The 19,893-nt window shown below is 45.3% G+C and overlaps 1 protein-coding gene across 2 annotated transcripts in view; it reads right to left on the bottom strand.

Annotated features, from left to right (window-relative positions):
* Positions 1–1,290: 1,290 nt before the first annotated feature.
* LOC134359868 (inactive phospholipid phosphatase 7) overlaps positions 1,291–19,893 on the bottom strand; it is a 49,353-nt gene continuing 30,750 nt past the window's right edge. The window contains exon 2 of one of the 2 annotated variants that reach the window (XM_063073639.1): positions 1,291–1,904. In XM_063073639.1, the coding sequence (XP_062929709.1) occupies positions 1,534–1,904 (371 nt within the window). In that variant the 3' untranslated portion in view covers positions 1,291–1,533. The remainder of the gene's footprint in view (positions 1,905–19,893) is intronic. The other variant, XM_063073640.1, reaches the window with a different exon arrangement.

Raw genomic sequence — 19,893 nt, forward strand, 5'->3', positions numbered from 1 at the left:
CATTTTCTTAGCCCGCCATGGATGTGGAGTGAAAACGGTGGTTGTGGTGCTGCTGGCCAGTGACTACGAGGACTCTGATCCAATGGCAACGAAGGAAGGGTGACATATTTCCAAATTGGGCTGTTGTGTGGTGGTGGAGAATCCTGTACGTGACAGTATTTCCCTACAAATGAATATTAAAAGGCTGGGTTTACTCAACTCCAATCAAACGTCTGCAATCTGAGGTCACTGTTTTGAATAGCAGCAGAGAGCTATTCCCAGAAAACAATTATTGTACTGAAGTTTGTTGGGGGTAAGCTGTGGAGGAATGGCTGCTGCTTTCAATGCTGGTGAATCCGTTTCAGAAATTACCTTTTCTGTGAAGTGCTAAAGGCTATGCCGCGGTGGTGGAAAGTGCTTTCGAAATGCGAGCTCTTTCTTCCTTCAGTGGCAGGAAGTTCTCCTTGTGTCCTGGGCCAGTATCCTTTCCCTCACCACCAACACCACCAGAGGCAGACCAAATGGAAATCAGTTTACTGCAAGCGGACTCTGCTTGGACAGTGGCAATAACTGTTCTTAATGGTAATCCCTTGCCACATACTTGAGAACTTTCTGAGGCACACAAGTATACGACTGCATAAAGTAGAATGCAACCAAAGCTTCACACGGAAATAATCCACCCAGTCTCACTACAGAATACAAACACGTTTAATGCATGAAGACTATAAACAAGAAAATAGTCATGCTTATTCCAAAGGGTTACATAATTGCAGTCTTCCCACAAATCCCAGTCATTTTTGTACCATTGAAGTGCAGCTCCCCCCATTGCCCCATTCAGTAAAATTAAGAAACAGTGAACTGCATTAATATGGCTCATTCACATCACCTTATGGCTTTTGGATCACAGCTGGCTTGTGACAGCCAGCAGGCTTCTTCCAGCTGTCTTCATGTGGCCAGTGGTTAGGAAGCAGATGGTCAATGGGAAGCCAACACCCATTCAAGCCCACATGGTTTTAAACCCATGATGAGTATTGGTTTATTCACTTGCAAGTTACTTTGCAACAACAGGCCACATTGCCAGTAAGATATAGATGAAGAGGTGGCAAGAACAGCCAGTTTTTGAAGTCAGTTGGTAACGATAGCACCCTTCCCATATTTCTACCAGTTGACTGTTCCAGTGTTTCCTATTGAACAGACCCTGGCATCCTTCACTGTTATTAAGAGTCTCATTCATTGTCTTTTGATAAGTTGAAGGTAATGTGATATTGGCAGCCAATGCAATGTCCCACCCACCCATCCCCACAACCCAGCTTACCTTCATTACAAGCAAATGTTTTGAATTTTTCAAATGCAATTTTCAAGAGTTCTATCTTCTAAAGAATCTAAAAGGCAGAAATGTCTTTCACTTTTCCAAAAATGCACTATCGAAGGGCTACAGGAGGCATTGCAAATTCTGGTTCCACCATTTCACCAATGGGGGTGCTGGTGTCCACCCCACATCCACTGCCCCATACCCATCTTTTATCTGCTTCATCCTTGCAGCTCCAGTGTCTGTCATATTGGAAGCACTGATGCCAGTAATTGGCAGGTGCCAGATGGTAACCATAGCAGCTCCACTAAGTTGAACTGTAAATAGCCAATGAGAAACCCGCAGAAGACGTCAGTCAGGTAATGTCGCCCAATCATCACACGAGAGAGGCCAATGACGCCAGCCCAGATAACGAGCAGGATTCGCAAGGGCACCGCTAGGACCAGGTGGTTGAGGAAGAATCGCGTCACCATCGCTGCTCTACTGGCCTGAGCAGCTGGGAAAGCAAACACATCCATGACGACGTAATCCAAAATCCCCCGAGTCACCTCAGAAGGCCCTTTCCTCTTCACTAGCTTTTGTACTCCTGCCCCCACCAGCATGTCGAGGATCAAGGCTGGAAAAGTAAGCATTCACACAGTCAACAACTTTTTGTCAAAACATATCAGAGGAAACAACTTATCCAGATGTTAAATACATCATCACGTAGACCTATTAGCATAATAATAGTCTGAACGCAGGATAGCTACGTGAGAATGCTTGGTTTATATATGGTAAAGTTTTATATCTTTCTGCATAAAGTTAAAATGTCTATCTTTCTTAAGGCAGTTCTCCTTATGTGATTAAAAAAGCTTGTGTACTTGTGTTGGTGATCTGGAAACTACCCTTTAATTGTTGGGAGGCTCCAGGGTAATTCCGCAATGTTGGAAAGCCCTATTCCTGGAACTGCTTCAGCATCGTTCATGGAGAAACAAGTTTCCAGTAAAAATAACAAGTAAGTTCGAGATATTGAAGAGTTAACCAATGACGAAAAGAATAAAACAAAATGTCATTAGGGTGTCATGAGATATACGGGGCAGAGGAAGTTTGTGGTGTATTTAGCTGATTGGTGCAATATAAACTCAATCTGATAAAGTGGAAGATGGACAACCTACACTCTACCACTGTCAATTGGAACAGATCCCAGGATGGTTAGTTCTTCCTTTTGTAACCTCATATGACACTGGCCCACCGTTTGACTGAATGATGGTGGAAATTGCTGCAGCTTCTAAAGATTACAGCTTAAACACTCTGGCAATACCAAACTGCTGGACGGAAAGTTGAGGTTTTGAAAAATATTCTGTGACCTCACTCTAACGTTACCAGCTTCATCAGGTCAGAATCTGATGAACCCAATATTTTAGAATGTCTGGCTCTTCTCGTGGCTTGTAAATAGCACACAAAGCTATTTTCAGATAACTCCTTTCAGATGTATCCTTAGAAGGATGACTTGGGTTGGGGTTTTTATGAACTGCATTAACTTTCTAGAAATTGTATTTTACCAGTTTTTGGGTTGCTCAGAGCTGTGCCAAATCAGATAACCCTGCAAAAAGACAAACAGAATTAGTCAAAAAGGCATTTGAAATAGCTTTAGGGTGACTTAGACCCAGAGAAAAAATACTATTTTTGACTTGCAGTTTCCAACAGGACCATGCTCAGTGCAGCTGACTGCCCGCTGGACGAGCATTGGAGAGGAGGGCAACCTCCCCAGAATAACAGCTTGTATTACGTGTACCATGGCGAGGCAACAGGGGAAAGGGAGACAGTGAGGTAAAACCACAAGCAAAATGCTGTGTGCTGGAGTTGGGGGTGGGGACAAACGGGCAACAATCCCAGGCGGACAAACAAAAAGTGCTTGGCAGGAGTGACAGGAAGCCCCTCCCCGCACATGAAAGGTGAAACATTGCTCCTCAAGCCTTCAAATATACTATAATGAAATAGTTTAAGGCAGTACCTTCCATACTGCCCAACCACTCGGCCCATCAAACATCTCATGCTACACCTTTGTGTGATTTCACTTTGGCCTTGTTGAACTCACAGGACTGAAATGGAAGTAAAGTCATCCATGACCTCAACTCAATAGCTGGCTGCAGTGTGGCTCTAGATGCTGGCAATGTGCCGAAGGGTCTTCTCAGTGAGGGCTAAGGGGTACACACATCATACAGCCCCCAAGGTGGTCCATGGTCTCACCTTCATCCGAAACTAAGCGGGTTCTGCAACCTTCCAGTTCATTGTAGATAAGTATAAAGCAATGCCAAACTTCTATAAAGAGCCCAAGTCCTCTCCTCTATAGCTACCCTACACATGCCTTTTTGTCATCTGTTTATCTCCCACCCCAAGACTAAAATGCAAATCTATACCAGGCCTCCTGGCGACTCATTCGAAAAAGACCAAAGCAGTTTTCACTGGAGTTCCAGCCAATGTTTATTCATCATCTAACTAAATTATCCCCATTGTGGGTTCTAGCTATGAGCAAATCACTGCCTGTATGTTCTTCAACAGTGATGACACTTCGTAAATATAATCATTGGATGTAAGCATTTGTGGAAATGCTGGGCTTAGAAATGTGGCACCTTTTCACTGCTACTTTAGGATTGACGTTGTCAAAGTGTCTTTTTGCAGTTTTTTCCCCTTTCTCCTCCCTCACACGTCTTTTGTTTTTCTACTTCCATTTAGCCTCTTAGATACCAAGAGAATTAAGGAAGACAAGGTAAATGTAGGAATGTAGAGCTTAGCTAGAAATTCAGATGGAATTCTCATTCTGACATGTTGGTCCATGGCCTCCTCTTGTGCCCAGATGAGGCCACCCTCAGGGTGGAGGAGCAATGCCTTATATTCCAACTGGGTAACCTCCAATCCGATGGCATGAATATCAATTTTCCCTTCCAGTAAAAAAAATCCCTCCCTCCTCCCCTACTCCCCACTTTGGCCTCTTAACCCTTCTCAGCTGCCTATCACCTCCCCTGGGGTGTCTTCACCTTCCCTTTCTCCCATGGTCCACCCTCTTCTCCTATCAGATTCCTTTCTCACCAGCCCTTTATCTTTCCTATTCACCTGTCTTCACCTATCACCTTCTAGCAATCCTCCTTCCACCCCGCCCCCAACCCCCAGCTTTTTATTCTGGCGTCTTTCCCCTTGCTTTCCAGTCCCGAAGAAAGGTCTCGGCCCAAAATGTCAACTGTTTATTCATTACCACAGATGCTGCCAGACACGCTGGGTTCCTCCAGCATTTTGTGCAAGTTGCTCTGGATTTCCAGCATCTGAATTTCTTGTGTTCGGATGGAATCTGTTTGAATGGTAGGAAGAGTGCACAGCTGGTTTGAAAACTTAAAGAGTTTAACTGGTGTGAAGGATTAAATAGCCTGGTGCCAACATCTGCATTGGATGTGAATAATTGTCAATGCAAAAGAATCAGTTATTAACTTGAGATGTGCAAATGAATATTATTTCATTAATTTTGTTTTGTTTATTTTTACAGTAATAACTAATTTACAAAACTTGTAGCATAAGTCCTTACTTTACAATTCAAACATATTGATACTTGAGCAATGGGTAAAGCAGCTAATAACTTCAACTGTCTGGTGAGCCGACACATTTATCTTCAGCTAACAGTACAGCTAAATATTATTCAGAAGTTCAAAGTACATCTATGTCACCATATACAACCAAGATTCATTTTCCTATGGACATACTCAACTAATCTATACAATAGTAACTATAACAATGAAAAATCAGCCAGAGTGCAGAAGACAACAAACTGTGCAAATGCAAATATAAATAAATAGCAATAAATAACGAGAACCTGAGATAATGAGACAGAGTCCTTAGAGTGAGATCATTGATTGTAGGAACATTTCAATGATGGCGCAAGTGACTGAATAAACGGGTATTTCAAGAGCCTGATGGGTGAGGGGTAGTAACTATTCTTGAACCTGGGGGTGTGAGCCCTGAGGTTCTTGTACCTTCTATCTGATGGCAGCAGCAAGAAGAGAGCATGGGCTGGGTGGTGGGGGTCTTTGATGACGGATGCTGCTTTCCTGTCTTACAACCATGTCGTTGTTCTGTGCTGGATCTTTGAGAGATTTAAACAATATCCCACTTTCCCTACCTTTCCCCAAAATCCCGCAAACCTTTCCCTTCCAAGTAATATCCATTTCCCATTTTAAAGTTATTCCTTCAACTGCCTTCTCACCCTTACAATGCAATCCAGGTTTAACTTTAATTCAACTTTAATTCAAATTCAAGTTTATTGTCATCTGATTTGTACCTATATACAACCAAATGAAACAACATTCCTCCAGACCACAGTGCACCCACAAAACATGTACCACACACAGCACATAAAACAATACATTACCATAAATAAGTTAATAAAATATAATTTAAAAATGCATGTAGTAAAGCACAGTACAGTATACAGCTCACTGTCCTAGAGATGAGACCTGAGTGGTGGCAGGGTATTCATTAGTTTCACAGCCTGAGGGAAGAAACTGTTACTCATTCTGACAGTCCTAGTCCTGATGCTCCTGTACTTCCTTCCTGACGGTCGTGGGTTAAGGAGATGTGGAATAGGTGGTGGGATCCTCAACAAAGCTTTGGGACCTTCGTCTACAATGTTCACAGTAAATGTCACTAACAGAGGGTAGGGAGACTCCAGTGACCCTCCCGGTGGTTTTTGCTGTCCTCTGTAGGGTTTGGTGTTCGAACGCTTTGCAGCTTCCACACACAATGATGCAGCCAGACAAGACACTCTCCATAGTACTCCTCTAGAAAGTTGCCAGAATGGGGGGCGGGGAGCCTTGCACGAACCAATCTCCTCAGAAAGCATGGGCTCCGCTGTACCTTCCTAATTAATGATGAGGCGTTGTGGGTCCAGGTTAGATCGTCTGTTACGTGCACACCAAGGAACTTCGTGCTCTTCACTCTCTCCACGGCAGAGCCATTGATCTGCAATGAACAGTGGTTGACCTGTACCTTCTTGAAGTCCACAATCATCTCTTTTGTCTTGCCCACGTTGTGACTCAGGTTGTTGTTCTCACACCATTCGACAAGCCTCTTTACCTCCTCTCTGTTTGCCGACTCATTATTGTCGCTGATGAGGCCAACTACTGTTATATCATCAGTGAAAATGATGACACAGTTTGAGCTGGGTTTGGCAGTGGAATCATGAGTCAGCAGCATGAACAGCATTGGGCTGAGCACACAACCCTGGGGGGCACCTGTGCTCAGCGTGATGGAGCTTGAGATGTTGCTGCCAACTCAGACTCACTGGGGTCTTTCCATCAAGAAGTCCAAGATCCAGTTACAGAGAGGGGTGTTGAGTCCCAACAAAGACAGTTTACCCACCACCCTCTGAGAGTGATCGTATTAAGTACTGAGCTGATGTCGTTGAACAACATCCTGGCGTATGAGGCATTGTTTTTCCAGGTGGGACAGGATGGAGTGGAGGGCCAAGGCTATAGCATCAACAGTGGGCCAGTTTGGACAGTAGGTGAACTGGAAAGGGTCCAATGTAGCTGGAAGGTGGGATTTTATACAATCCATTACCAGCTGCTCAAAGCACTTCATGATTGTTGAGGTCAGTGCCACTGGGCAGTAATCATTTAGGCCAGTTACCATTGCTCTCTTGGGTACCAGAATGATGGTGTCTGCCTTGCAGGTTGCTGTAGACTGTTTCAGAGCGATATTAAAGATGTCCATTAAGACTTCTGTTACCTGCGCCTCACAATCCCTCAGCACCTGACCAGGTGCATTGTCCAGCCCTGCAGCTTTGTATGGATTTATCCTGGCTGGGATTCCCCTCACTTCGACTGCAGCCAAGGGGAGAGGGAGCTTTCCCCAACGTCACATCACTCATTGCGGCAAATCGTCCACGTAAGGAATTCAGCCTATCAGGAAGGGAGGTGTCGCTGTCATTGGCATGCAGGGTGGATGTATAATTGGTTATGGTATGTACACCATATGTCCTTGGTGTCACAAAGGTGTCTCTGGATTTTATGTGCGTCTTCACTCTGCCTTCCTGATGGAACGGGAGAGTATAGCTCTTGCTGACCTTAGAGTTGTCCTATACCCTAAACCAGCTGTCCCCAACCACCGGGCCGTGGACCGATACCAGGCCCCAAAGCATGTGCTACCGGGCCGCGAGGAAACGATACAAAGTCAGCTGCACCTTTCCTCATTCCCTGTCACGCACTGTTGAACTTGAACATAGGGTTGCCAACTGCCCCATATTTGCCGGGACATTCAGTATATTGGGCTAAATTGGCTTGTCTCATGCGGGACCACCCTTGTCTCATATTTCCCCCGCTAAGGTAGAGTATTCCTATGAAAACTTTCGTGCCGAAATGGCGTGAAGCGAAGAAGCAATTGCCATTAATTTATATGGGAAAAATTTTTGAGCGTTCCCAGACCCAAAAAAAACCTACCAAATCATACCAAATAACACATAAAACCTAAAATAACACTAACATACAGTAAAAGCAGGAATGATATGATAAATACACGGCCTATATAAAGTAAAAATAATGTATGTACAGTATAGTCGGGAAGATTAAGCCAAAACCGATTTGTGGAAGAAAAATCGGCACGTATGTGCACGCACACAGAGGTGCCCGCGCAAGGCTTCATGGTCATGGTAGTCTTTCTCGGGGTAAACACAAGTGTCCCATATTTGACTGCTACTTTTGTCCCTTATTTGGGAGTGAGAAAGTTGGCAACCCTACAGTCTGTAAAAGACATGTTGAGGTGAGCTTAACTCTACTTGAACTCTCCCCCGCCCCCCCCCCGGGTCGGCCAAACCGCAAGAATATTGTCAAATTAAACCGGTCCGCAGTGCAAAAAAGGTTGGGGACCCCTGCCCTAAACTAAAGGCAGTGACCCGATCCGAAAGCAGTGCACAAAACTCTGCAGTCAGCTATAGTCTCTGATTTGCCCAGGTGCTGTAGAGTTTAACCACAGAAATGTCCTCAATGCATTTTCCTATGTAGTCAGCCATCAAAACCCGTGGGAATAAAAGGATCCTTGTCTGGTTGGCTGCCAGTGACTACTGCTGTTCCATAGGGGTCGGTGTTCGGACTGCTTAACGAGGTTAATTCCCGGGATGGCGGGACTGTCATATGTTGAAAGATTGGAGCGACTGGGATTGTATACACTGGAATTTAGAAGGATGAGAGGGGATCTGATTGAAACATATAAGATTATTAAGGGATTGGACACGCTAGAGGCAGGAAATATGTTCCCGATGTTGGGGGAGTCCAGAATCAGAGGCCACAGTTTAAGAATAAGGGGTAGGCCATTTAGAACGGAGTTGAGGAAAAACTTTTTCACACAGAGGGTTGTGGTTCTGTGGAATGCTCTGCCTCAGAAGGCAGTGGAGGCCAATTCTCTGGATTCTTTCAAGAAAGAGTTAGATAGAGCTCTTAAAGATAGCGGAGTGAAGAGATATGGGGAGAAGGCAGGAAAAGGGTACTGATTGTGGATGATCAGCCATGATCACAGTGAATGGCAGTGCTGGCTCGAAGGGCTGAATGGCCTACTCCTGCACCTATTGTCTATTGCTACTGTATGTCAGTGATTTAGATGATGGAGTAGATGGCTTTCTTGCCAAGTTTGCAGATGACACAAAGATTGGTGGAGGGGCAGGTAGTGTTGAGGAAACAGCTAGGCTGCGGAAGGACTCAGCCAGATTAGGACAATGGGCAAGAAAGTGACAAATGAAATACAAATGTTGGAAAATGCATGGTCATGCACTTTGGTAGAAGAAATAAATATGCAGACTATTTTCTAAATGGGGAGAAAATCCAAAAATCTACCCACGATCATCACGTCAACATTGAGGAGTATAATACCATAAGACACAGGAGCAGAATTGGGCCATTTGGCCCATTGAGTCTGCTTCGCCATTTAATCATGGCTGATCCTTTTCTCCCCTCCTCAGTCCCACTCCCCAGCCTTCTCCCCGTAACCTCTGATGCCATGTCCAATCAAGAACCTAGCAGTCTCTGCCTTAAGTACACCCATCAACCTGGCCTCTACAGTTGCCTGTGGGAACAAATTCCACAAATTCACCACACTCTAGCTAAAGAAATTTCTCCGCAACTTTGTTTAAATGCCCCTCTATCCTGAGGCTGTGTGCCTTCCTGTCCCCCACCATGGGAAACATCCTTTCCACATCTACTCTAGGCCTTTCAACATTCAAAAGGTTTCAATGAGATCACCCCTCTAAATTCCATCAAGTACAGACCCAGAACTATCAAACGTTCCTCGTATGATAACCCTTTCATTTCCAGTATCATCCTTGTGAACCTCCTCTGAATCCTCTTCAATGACAGACATTAATGAGCAGAATCGTCAGGAGCATGGGTCTGCAGGGACCCGCTTTAAGTCTCACTCGAATACTAACGCCCTTACCGTGCTTCTACATCCTAACGCACCACTTCCAACAGCCACTTCCTCGAGTAGCTGTAGTAGGCAGCAGCATGGAGAGAGGGCCCACTCCACGATGTTAGACCGTTACTGTGCAACACCTTCATTATCCCGTGAGGTGGACTTTAGTGTTTATCATCAGCACTGTTTTTTGATCATAGTAAAGACGAACAGGATGAGAAATTTCACCACTGATTGGAGTCAGAGAGGCGACTGCAACCATGGGCACTGCCATCTTGTGATATTTTCCCCTGGTTCTTTTGCCAAATCTTATAAATTTATGTCATCTGACTACTGATCTTTTTGCCTTTGCTTGTCTCTACTAAATCTCACCTTAACCTTCCTTGCTCAAAGGAGAACACCGGTCTCTCCAGACAAATTAAGTGCCTCATCCTGGATAAAACTCTGAATAAATCTCTTGACACTCTTCCTGAAGTGTAATAGCCAAATTTGGACACAGTCCTCCAGCAGGGGCTTAACTAATGGTTTTGTATGATTTATATTGTGTCAACAAAGCATGTCGAATTTTGAGTTTGGCTGACTTTGGATACCAAAAATATGACTGGTAATTTTCACAGAACATACATTCCTTAGCTCAGGTCTTGGCAGAAACATTAACCACCTTATCCTTCTCGGCACAGCAAATTTCCGGTATTTTACAAGACATTTTGAATGGAAACAGGCTGGAGTCGTTTTACTGATCGGATTGAAACTATTTGACAAAAGAACCTTCACCAATGCATCTCCCTCCGACTAAAGTCAGTTCTTTTTTTAAACTCGTCCATTTCCTCAGCATAATTTTAAAATTTAAATTCTTCTTGCCGTACGTCTAAATGAACTCTCACAACCTCGGGGCATCTCAAAGTGCGTTTCCAGCCAATTAAGTACTTCTGAAGTATTGCATCATAGGGAAACACGGCAGCCAATTTGCACAGCAAAATATCTCCCAAACAGCAATGAGATACATACATGACCAGATAGGTCATCTATTTTGGTGATGCTATGTGAGATTGAAATTGTTGGCCAATCACCAAATATCAAACTAATACTAAGTGAAAGATGAGATTTGCTGGCTATTAAGCTATATCGTGTTTTTTTAAATCATGCTAAAATGTTGCTGATTCATTAGTCCTCAATGATTAATGCTTAATACTTAGAGACATTTAGATTCTAACATGTATTTTAATCATAGATCAAGAAATCCCCCACAATACCAAATTATGTTCGTAAAGAATAGATAACAATGCTTTTCCCAAGATTGTCCACCACAGGAGATTACTGACCTCATACCTGGGCCTGTTGTAGAATAACTCATAAATATTGATTAGGTAAATTAAAACCTCTGGTGGGATGGCAAACTTAGGCATTTTCTTCTCAGAAATCCTTTAATTCTATTTTGTTTAAGAAAATACTGAAACAAACATCTTCTGCCCATTTCAATTTCTCTTCCCCCCAAAAAAAACTGCAGATGCAAGAAGTCTGAAATAAAAATAAAAAATACTGGAAATGCTGCAGGCAAGGCAGTGTCTGTGGAAAGGAGAAACAGTCAACATTTTAGGTGACAGGCCCCTCAGCAGAACTGGGGGAATAAAAACAGATTGTAAAGTTTCAAATTGCGAAGTAAGTGGCAGTAAGGATGGACAGGACAAAGGGAACGTTTGTGACGAGTGAGGAAAGAATGAGTTGTCTGATCAGAAGTGCTAATGAGGTGATTCTTTTATTTTAATTTATTTTATTGAGATACAGTGCAGATTTGACCCTTCCGGCCTGTCAAGGCACACCACATAGCAATTTCCCAATTGAACCCTAGCCTAGTCACAGGGCAATTTACAATGACCAATTAACCTAACAACCAGTACGTCTTTGGACAGTGCATTGTGTTTATAGTGGGGCCATGGGATATGCCTAAATAGTCAGGTTATGTTAATGGAGAGAGAAAATCTGAGCCAATATTTCAGATGGATGACTGCCAACAGAAATGGCTCATTCTAGCAGTGTCAGAAAGGGCAGGCTACTTAAAATTGTGAAATGCGATATGGAGTCTGGAAGGCTGCAAGTGTACAATTGGAAGTGAGGGGTCATTTTTCAGGCTTGGGAGGCTATGAGCTGTCAGGTCAGAGTGGGAATGTGACAGAAAGTTAAAGTAGCAGAAACCTCAGGATCACTCCAGTGGAATGAATGCAGGTGTTTCACAATCTGATCACCCAATCTACGTTCGGTGAAGGGAAAACAGAGACAGATCAGAGGCACCCGTGTGGAAATTCTCGCTATCAAGGTGAATGTAATGGAGAATGATGAACTGGGGGAATGGAATTGAGTCCTCACAACAAGTATGGTTGGAGAAAATGTAGCCAAGGGAGCGTGGGGGTCTAAGATGACAGCGGGCGTCTGTGGCTGTCTGTTGCCTGAGATCAGCGGTTCCCAATCATACCGAGGGGTTTGTGGAGCCCAGACTGGAGACCCCTGCCTGAGATGGAGATGGGCGAGGTGAAAGTGAAAGCAGGACGGAAACTGGCAGCAAATAGTGACATTGTTGAGTTCTATATGAATGCAGAAGCAACCAAGTGCAGCCACTGATGTAGAGGTCAAGGTGTTAAGGGACAGAGCCAGTGAAGGACTGAAACAGACTGTTCCACGCACCCAACAAACAGACTTCAGGAATGAGCTCATGCGAGGTCCCACAGACACACTTTTCCCCTAGACAACGAGGGAGGAGTTGCTTAATGGGGGGAGAAATTGGCTCAGGTGTGTGAGTACACTGGTGCAGAGCCTCATTTCAAGGAAGCAGCAAATGTAAGGGAAATGCCGACAGTGAGATAGGGTGAGCTGGTGAGTTGAGACAGGTCGAGAGCAGGGCATTAACTGCGGTTCTCAGGTGTGATGAGAACAGTGCCTCACTGAAACACTGAATAGTTTGAGTTTTCCCGTCACCCTGGGTGGGTCTGAATTGTGAAGGTGGTACTTGAGTTGAAATTCAAGGAGGATAAGCTAGAACCAAAGACATTTGCTAATGCAAGAGACGAGGTTGTAGAAGCCAGTTTCGGTCAATATCTTATTCAAGACTAGAGAGGACACAGAGCACTGAAGGTGAACGAGGCAAAAGAGGCAGATGAAAATCCCATCAGAGAGCGGAGGAGAACTTCTTCGAGGTCAGCAGTGAATCCAACAGTAAATGAAATAAAAGCAGAAAATGCTGGAAAGATTCAGCAGGCTAGGCAGCATCTACAGAAACAGGCACAGAGTTAAGCATGCATCAGAATTTGGAAAGAGAGATAAGCGAGTAGTTTTAAATTGCAGAGAAGGTGATGGGAGGGATGAATAGGTCAAACAGAACTTGAAAAAGCGAGGCCAGGACTGCCATGGAGATAAATGATTTGGTCAAAGGGTTAACAGAGGTAGAAGTTATTTATGTTTCTTTTGCTTTACTGTTAGTAGGACTGAGGCACATTCCAGGAGGCTAGATTATGCCAATGGAGAGAGACAACCTCAGCCAACCTTCAGTAGAAGTGGCCAGTTCTAATACACACAAAGAAAATGAAATACCCAAAGTTGGAGAACTTGTTATTGAGACTGAGAGGCTGCAACATGCCCAGTTGGAAGATGAGATATTGTTCCATGAATTTGTATTGGTTCTTGTTGTGGCAGTACAGGATGCCACAGACAGATAGCTCAGATAGGACAATTCCTTTCCTCCCACAGATACTGCCTGACCCACTGAGTTCCTCTAGCAGATAGGTTGCCACACCTACAGTGTCTTGTGTCTTCATTGTACTACCCTGGTGCAAAGTTTCCTCAAGGTATGTTGACTTTCTTTGAGACTATCTCTCATTGCTTCTCCTCTAATGCTGCCTGGCTTTTCAAATGGCTTCTAACCAAGACATTCATCATCTGACACCCTCCTCAGTCCACCATTAACATGGACTCCTTTCTCAACACTCCACTACTTGGCTTTCTACAGGCCATCTTGCCTCTCCCGCTCAGTCCTATTCCAGGGTATCAACCCGAAAAAAAGGTCATCAGTTCTGTCCTCCCACAGATGATGCTCAACTTGCTGAGATCCTCTGGCAGTTTGCTTGCTGCTCCAGATTCCAGCCTCTTGTGTTTCTGGAGTCAGAGTGGGACGGAGAATTAATCCGGGAGGCAACAGAGAGGTCGGGATTGCTCTCATGGACTGAATGCTAGTGCTCTACAAAGCAGTCACCCAACACGTCTGATTTCACCAAAACTGAGGAGACGTCATTGTCAGCAGCAGGTGCAGCCTATGTAATTGGAAGAAGTGGAAGTGAATCTGTAACTTTGTTGTACTTGCTCCAAAGATGAGAATTTCCAAAGAGGAACCTCTGAAGTTCACCAGGGCTTTTCCTCGAACGGTGCCAGCAGAGCATTTGACCACATCTTTTCCATTTCCCACTCTCATGCTCTCTCTGCCTGTGCTCCTGGAGCGAGTTCCTCTGGGTCCTCGCCTTACACCTAATTTCACATTTAATTTCTGTTGGTTCCAACAAGATTCCACCCCCTGACATGTTTCCCTCCCCTCACCATTAAGCATCTCACGACAGTACAGCACCGGACAGCCCAGTCAGCCCATGATGTGCCGATCCTGACTGCGAATTTACAGTAAATGTCCAATCCCTGTGTGTCTCCATAGGCACAGGAATATGAAGGGAATGGAGGGCTACCTAAAAGCCTCCTCAGCTTCAGACTGCCTGCTTTCGTAACTACCCCTATTAACCACTGGGGTGGCATGATAGCAGAGTGGTTAGGGGAATGGTTTACAGGGCCAGTGGCCTGGATTCAACTCCCGCCACTGTCTGTCAGGAGCTTATATATGTTTGCCGTGTGGCTTTCCTCCCACCTTCTAAAGATGCACGGTTTAGGGTTAGTGAGTTGTTGGCCTGTTATGTTGTTGCCAGAGCTGGGCCTCCTCTCTAGTTCATCCTCGGACAGTGTTGGCTGTTGACACAAGCGTGCAATTTCACCAACTGTTTTGATGTACATGTAACAAATAAAACTAATCTTTAATGTAACACGCTGTAAGGTTTCACTGCTAATGTATTGGCTTCTCTGTAGCAGCAATGTTTGGGTTATGACTAGAGATAATGGGGCTTGTTAGCCAATGAGCGGGTGTTGTTCTTGCTTGTGTGTCTGGGAGTCAGGATTTTGCGTTCTTTTGCCGGGGAGAGATAAGCAGAGAAGATGCGAATGGAGGGGGTTGGTAGAAGACGAAACATGTGTCGGTGCTTCCATTGCTGTGAGAATGGCCTCGGTTGGAGTTGAAGGACCAGATCTCATACCGGATCACGTCACCCCCAGACCGACCTCACCTTCTCCACCTGAGCCATGTCTCCCTTTTTGACTGCTGCCCAAATGGTATTAATGCCCGGATCATCTCGCTGAGCAGCTGCCACTTCCCCAGAACTCAATTCTGGGTCACGTCACCCCCAGACCGACCTCGGCACTGCCAGCTAATTTGTCTTCAGAGCAGTCAGGTTACAGTAAGCTTGGGGAATGGCGTCATCAGAAGCTCCCAATTGATCCACCGCTCAATCCTGCCCCTCCTTTCCCTCTGCCCGGCCAAACTTAAGAAATCTCATTTGGGTGGATGCTACACGATGTGTCCCCTGATACAAATCAGTACCACAAAATAGCAAACAGAACACAATATGCAATTAAATGTTTGAGCTTCATAATTCCTAATTTAACTAGATGGTTAGTAAAGAAACAAAAAAAGAAAAAGGGCCCATTCTCATGACACAGTCTAATTTGCAACATTGGAGCTCACTGATAAGGCCGTTTGTCCACCATCAGCCTCCTCCAAGCGTCACTGACCTTCGGACCCTCGATCCGAGTCCACTCTGTCCGACAGTCTACCAACTCTCTCCATTGGCGTCTTCTCTCCTCATCTCTCCCCGGCAAAAGACTGTGAAATCCTGGCTCCCAGACACAGAAGTAAGAACAACATCCGCTCATACGCCTGCCTCTTCGTTGGTTATGTGGAACAGTCTGTGCTCCAGACCTATTCTGGTACTGCTCTCCAGCTTTTCCTTCGGTACATTGGTGCTGCTTCCTGCACCCATGCTGAGCTCGTCAATTTCATCGACTTTACTTCAAACTTCCACCCAGCCCTCAAGTTCACTTGGTCTATCTCTGACACTTCTCTCCCCTTTCTCGATGTCTGGGTCTCCATCTCTGGAGACAGACTGTCCACTGACATCTTCTACAAGCCCACTGACTCTCATAACTACCTCAACTATACCTCTTCCCACCCCGCCACATGCAAAAATGCCATTCCCTATTCCCAGTTCCTCCGTCTCCGCTGCATCTGCTCCCAGGATGAGGCTTTCTGTTCCAGAACATCTCAAATGGGTCCTCTTTCTTTAAGGATCGTGGTTTCCCTTCTGTTGTCATCAATGATGCCCTCACTCGTATCCCCTCCATTTCCTGTACTTCAGCCCTCACCCCATCCTCCCGCCACCACAACAGGGACAGAGTTCCCTTTGTCCCCACCTACCACCCCACCACCCTCCAAATCCAGCACATTATCCTCCGCAACTTCCACCGCCTTCAACAGGACCCCACCACTAAGCACACCTTTCCCTCTCCACCCCTCTCCGCTTTCTGCAGGGATTGGTCCCTCCGCGACTCCCTTATCCACACGTCCCTCCCCACTGATCTCCCACCCAGCACATATCCCTGTAAGCGTAAGTGCTACACCTGTCCCTACACCTCCTCTCTTGCCACCATTCAGGGCCCCAAACAGTCCTTCCAGGTGAGGCAACACTTCACTTGTGAGTCTGTTGGGGTCATCTATTGCATTCGGTGCTCCCGGTGCGGCCTCTTCTACATCAGTGAAACCCGACGCAGATTGGAGGACCGCTTCGTCGAGCACCTCAGCTCTGTCCACCACAACAGACAGGATCTCCCGGTGGCCACCCACTTCAACTCTGCTTCCCATTCCCATTCAGATATGTCCATACATGGCCTCCTCCACTGCCATGATGAGGCTAAACTCAGATTGGAGGAGCAACACCTCATATACCGTCCAGGTAGTCTCCAGCCCCTTGGTATGAACATAGAATTCTCCATCTTCTGGTAATTCCCTCCCCCTCCCTTCCTCTATCCCTATTTCACTCTGCCCCCTCCCCCAGCTGCCTATCACCTCCCTCATAGTTCCGCCTCCTTCTACGACCCATTGTGTTTTCCCCTATTCCTTCTTCACCTTTCCTGCCTATCACCTCCCTGCTTCCCCTCCCCCACCCCTTTATCTTTCCCCTTACTGGTTTTTCACCTGGAACCTACCAGCCTTCTCCTTCCCACCCTCCCCCACCTTCTTTATAGGGCCTCTGCCCCTTCCCTTTACAGTCCTGACGAAGGGTTCTGGCCTGAAACGTCGACTCATCGTTTCCACAGATGCTGCCCGACCTGCTGAGTTCCTCCAGCGTGTTGTGAGTGTTGCTATACCCCATTATCTCTAGTCATAACCCAAACATTGCTGCTACAGAGAAACCATTACCTTAGTAGTGGAACATTACAAGGAAGCCATTACATTAGCAGTGAAACCTTACAGTGTGTTACATTAATTTTTTAACTCATTCCAGAGCGTATCAGGCTCTGTGGAAAAAAATATGCTCCTCACATCGCCCTTAAACATCCCCCCTCAACCTTAAAAGCATGGCCACTGGTGTTTGACACTTCTATCCTGGGGAAAAGATCATGCCTGTCCACCTTATCTATGCCTAAATACCTCTATCAGGTCTCCTGTCGGCCTCTGACACTCTAGGGAGGATAACCCAGGTTTGTCCAACCTTTCCCTAATGCCATTTTGAAGGGATCTCTCTCTCCCGCTTCACAACTTGCCGGTCCACTTTTCCACCCCCAACAATTTCTCCATCTTTGAAGCCACAGCAGATGAGATGCCTGAAGTTCCACCTTTTCCCTTTTGCACCAGTGCAATGCAAGACTTTTTAATGAGGTGCAGCAATGCAAGAACTCGTGCAATGAATGGGTCTGTATTGTGTGGTGTAGAGTCAAAGAAGGGCCATGGATTGTACAGAGATAATTAAAAGTGGCAGAAAAATCAGTAGGATGGTTATACAGAACCTACAGAGTGCTTTCCTTGACTAACCAAGACACTGAACATGAAGGCAAGAAGTTTATTATACAACAACAATATTTAGCCCACATTGTTCTGAGCACTACAATGCAGAAAAGATGAAATTGATAAGAGATTACATGACTGGAAATTACTGTTGGTAAGTTTGGATAGGCTGCTGTTGTTTTCTTTGGATCAGAGGGGAGACTTAACTGAGGTGTGCAAAATTACAAAAGGCCCAATAAATAGGGAGGAATTATCTACCTTGGCCGAGGGGTAAAGATAAAGCAAGGGACAAACTCATAGAAAGATATGAGGAAAGATGAGGATTTTAACCAAGGGATGTTAAGGTCTGGAGATCATTATCCCAAATCTTGGTGGAAGCAGAAATTTAATCGTTATTAAAAAAGGATGTGAACATGTGCTTACATAGCCCTGACAAGAGGGACTACAGACTAAGGGATGGTAAGTAGCCCTTTTTCAACGGGCCTACACATGATAGACCAAGTGTCACAAAATTTCTATGATTCCCTGTGGATCAGTGTCAAATATTTCCTAAACACATTTCTGTGAAGTGCCTTGGAACTTTTAACTCTGATAAAAGCATTATATAAATACAAGCTGTTGCTGTTGAAATCGGGAAGTGTATCAACACTCCTGGTATATTTAGGGCCTGTTCCACACTTTTATCTTCTGCCAAATCGATAACTCAGCTTAATTAAATGCACTTCATCTATTTTCTTAATTGACCGTAAATACACCACCTCCAAATTTAAACATCACCCACACACTCTGATCTAAATCAAATTAGCTCCTCGTCAACTCTACATATTTCTTACACAACAATATCTTCTTATAGTTTATCTATCCATCTATATCTATTTACTTATTTAGAGATACAGAACTGTCACAAGTCCTTCTGGCCCAATGGGTCCACGTCTCCCAGTTACACCCATGTGACCAATCAGTCTCACAGCCCGTACACCTTTGGGATGTGGGAGAACTCCAGGGCACCCTAGAGGAAATGCACCTGGTCATGGGGAGAGAGTACAAACTCCTTACCGACAGCAGCAGAATTGAAACAGAGGTGCTTGCGCTGTAATATAGAAACATAGAAAATAGGTGCAGGAGTAGGCCATTCGGCCCTTCGAGCCTGCACCGCCATTCAGTACGATCATGGCTGATCATCCAACTCAGAACCCTGTACCAACCTTCCCTCCATACCCCCTGATCCCTTTAGTCACAAGGGCCATATCTAACTTCCTCTTAAATATAGCCAATGAACTGGCCTCAACTGTTTCCTGTGGCAGAGAATTCCACAGATTCACCACTCTCTGTGTGAAGAAAGTTTTTCCTCATCTCGGTCCTAAAAGCTTCCCCTTTATCCTGAAACTGTGACCCCTCGTTCTGGACTTCCCCAACATCGGGAACAATCTTCCTGCATCTAGCCTGTCCAATCCCTTTAGGATTTTATACGTTTCAATCAGATCCCCCCCTCAACCTTCTAAATTCCAACGAGTATAAGCCTAGTTCATCCAGTCTTTCATCATATGGAAGTCCTGCCATCCCAGGAATCAATCTGGTGAACAACACACATCAAAGTTGCTGGTGAACGCAGCAGGCCAGGCAGCATCTGTAGGAAGAGGTACAGTCGACATTTCAGGCTGAGACCCTTCGTCAGGACTAACTGAAGGAAGAGTGAGTAAGAGATTTGAAAGTGGGAGGGGGAGGGGGAGATCCAAGATGATAGGGGAAGACAGGAGGGGGAGGGATAGAGCCAAGAGCTGGACAGGTGATTGGCAAAGGGGATACCAGAGGATCATGGGACAGGAGGTCCGGGAAGAAAGACAAGGGGGGGGGGGACCCAGAGGATGGGCAAGAGGTATATTCAGAGGGACAGAGGGAGAAAAAGGAGAGTGAGAGAAAGAATGTGTGCATAAAAATGAGTAACAGATGGGGTACGAGGGGGAGGTGGGGCCTTAGCGGAAGATAGAGAAGTCGATGTTCATGCCATCAGGTTGGAGGCTACCCAGACGGAATATAAGGTGTT

This window comes from Mobula hypostoma, chromosome 21 (genome assembly GCF_963921235.1).
Source record: "Mobula hypostoma chromosome 21, sMobHyp1.1, whole genome shotgun sequence".
Taxonomy (NCBI): domain Eukaryota; kingdom Metazoa; phylum Chordata; class Chondrichthyes; order Myliobatiformes; family Myliobatidae; genus Mobula; species Mobula hypostoma.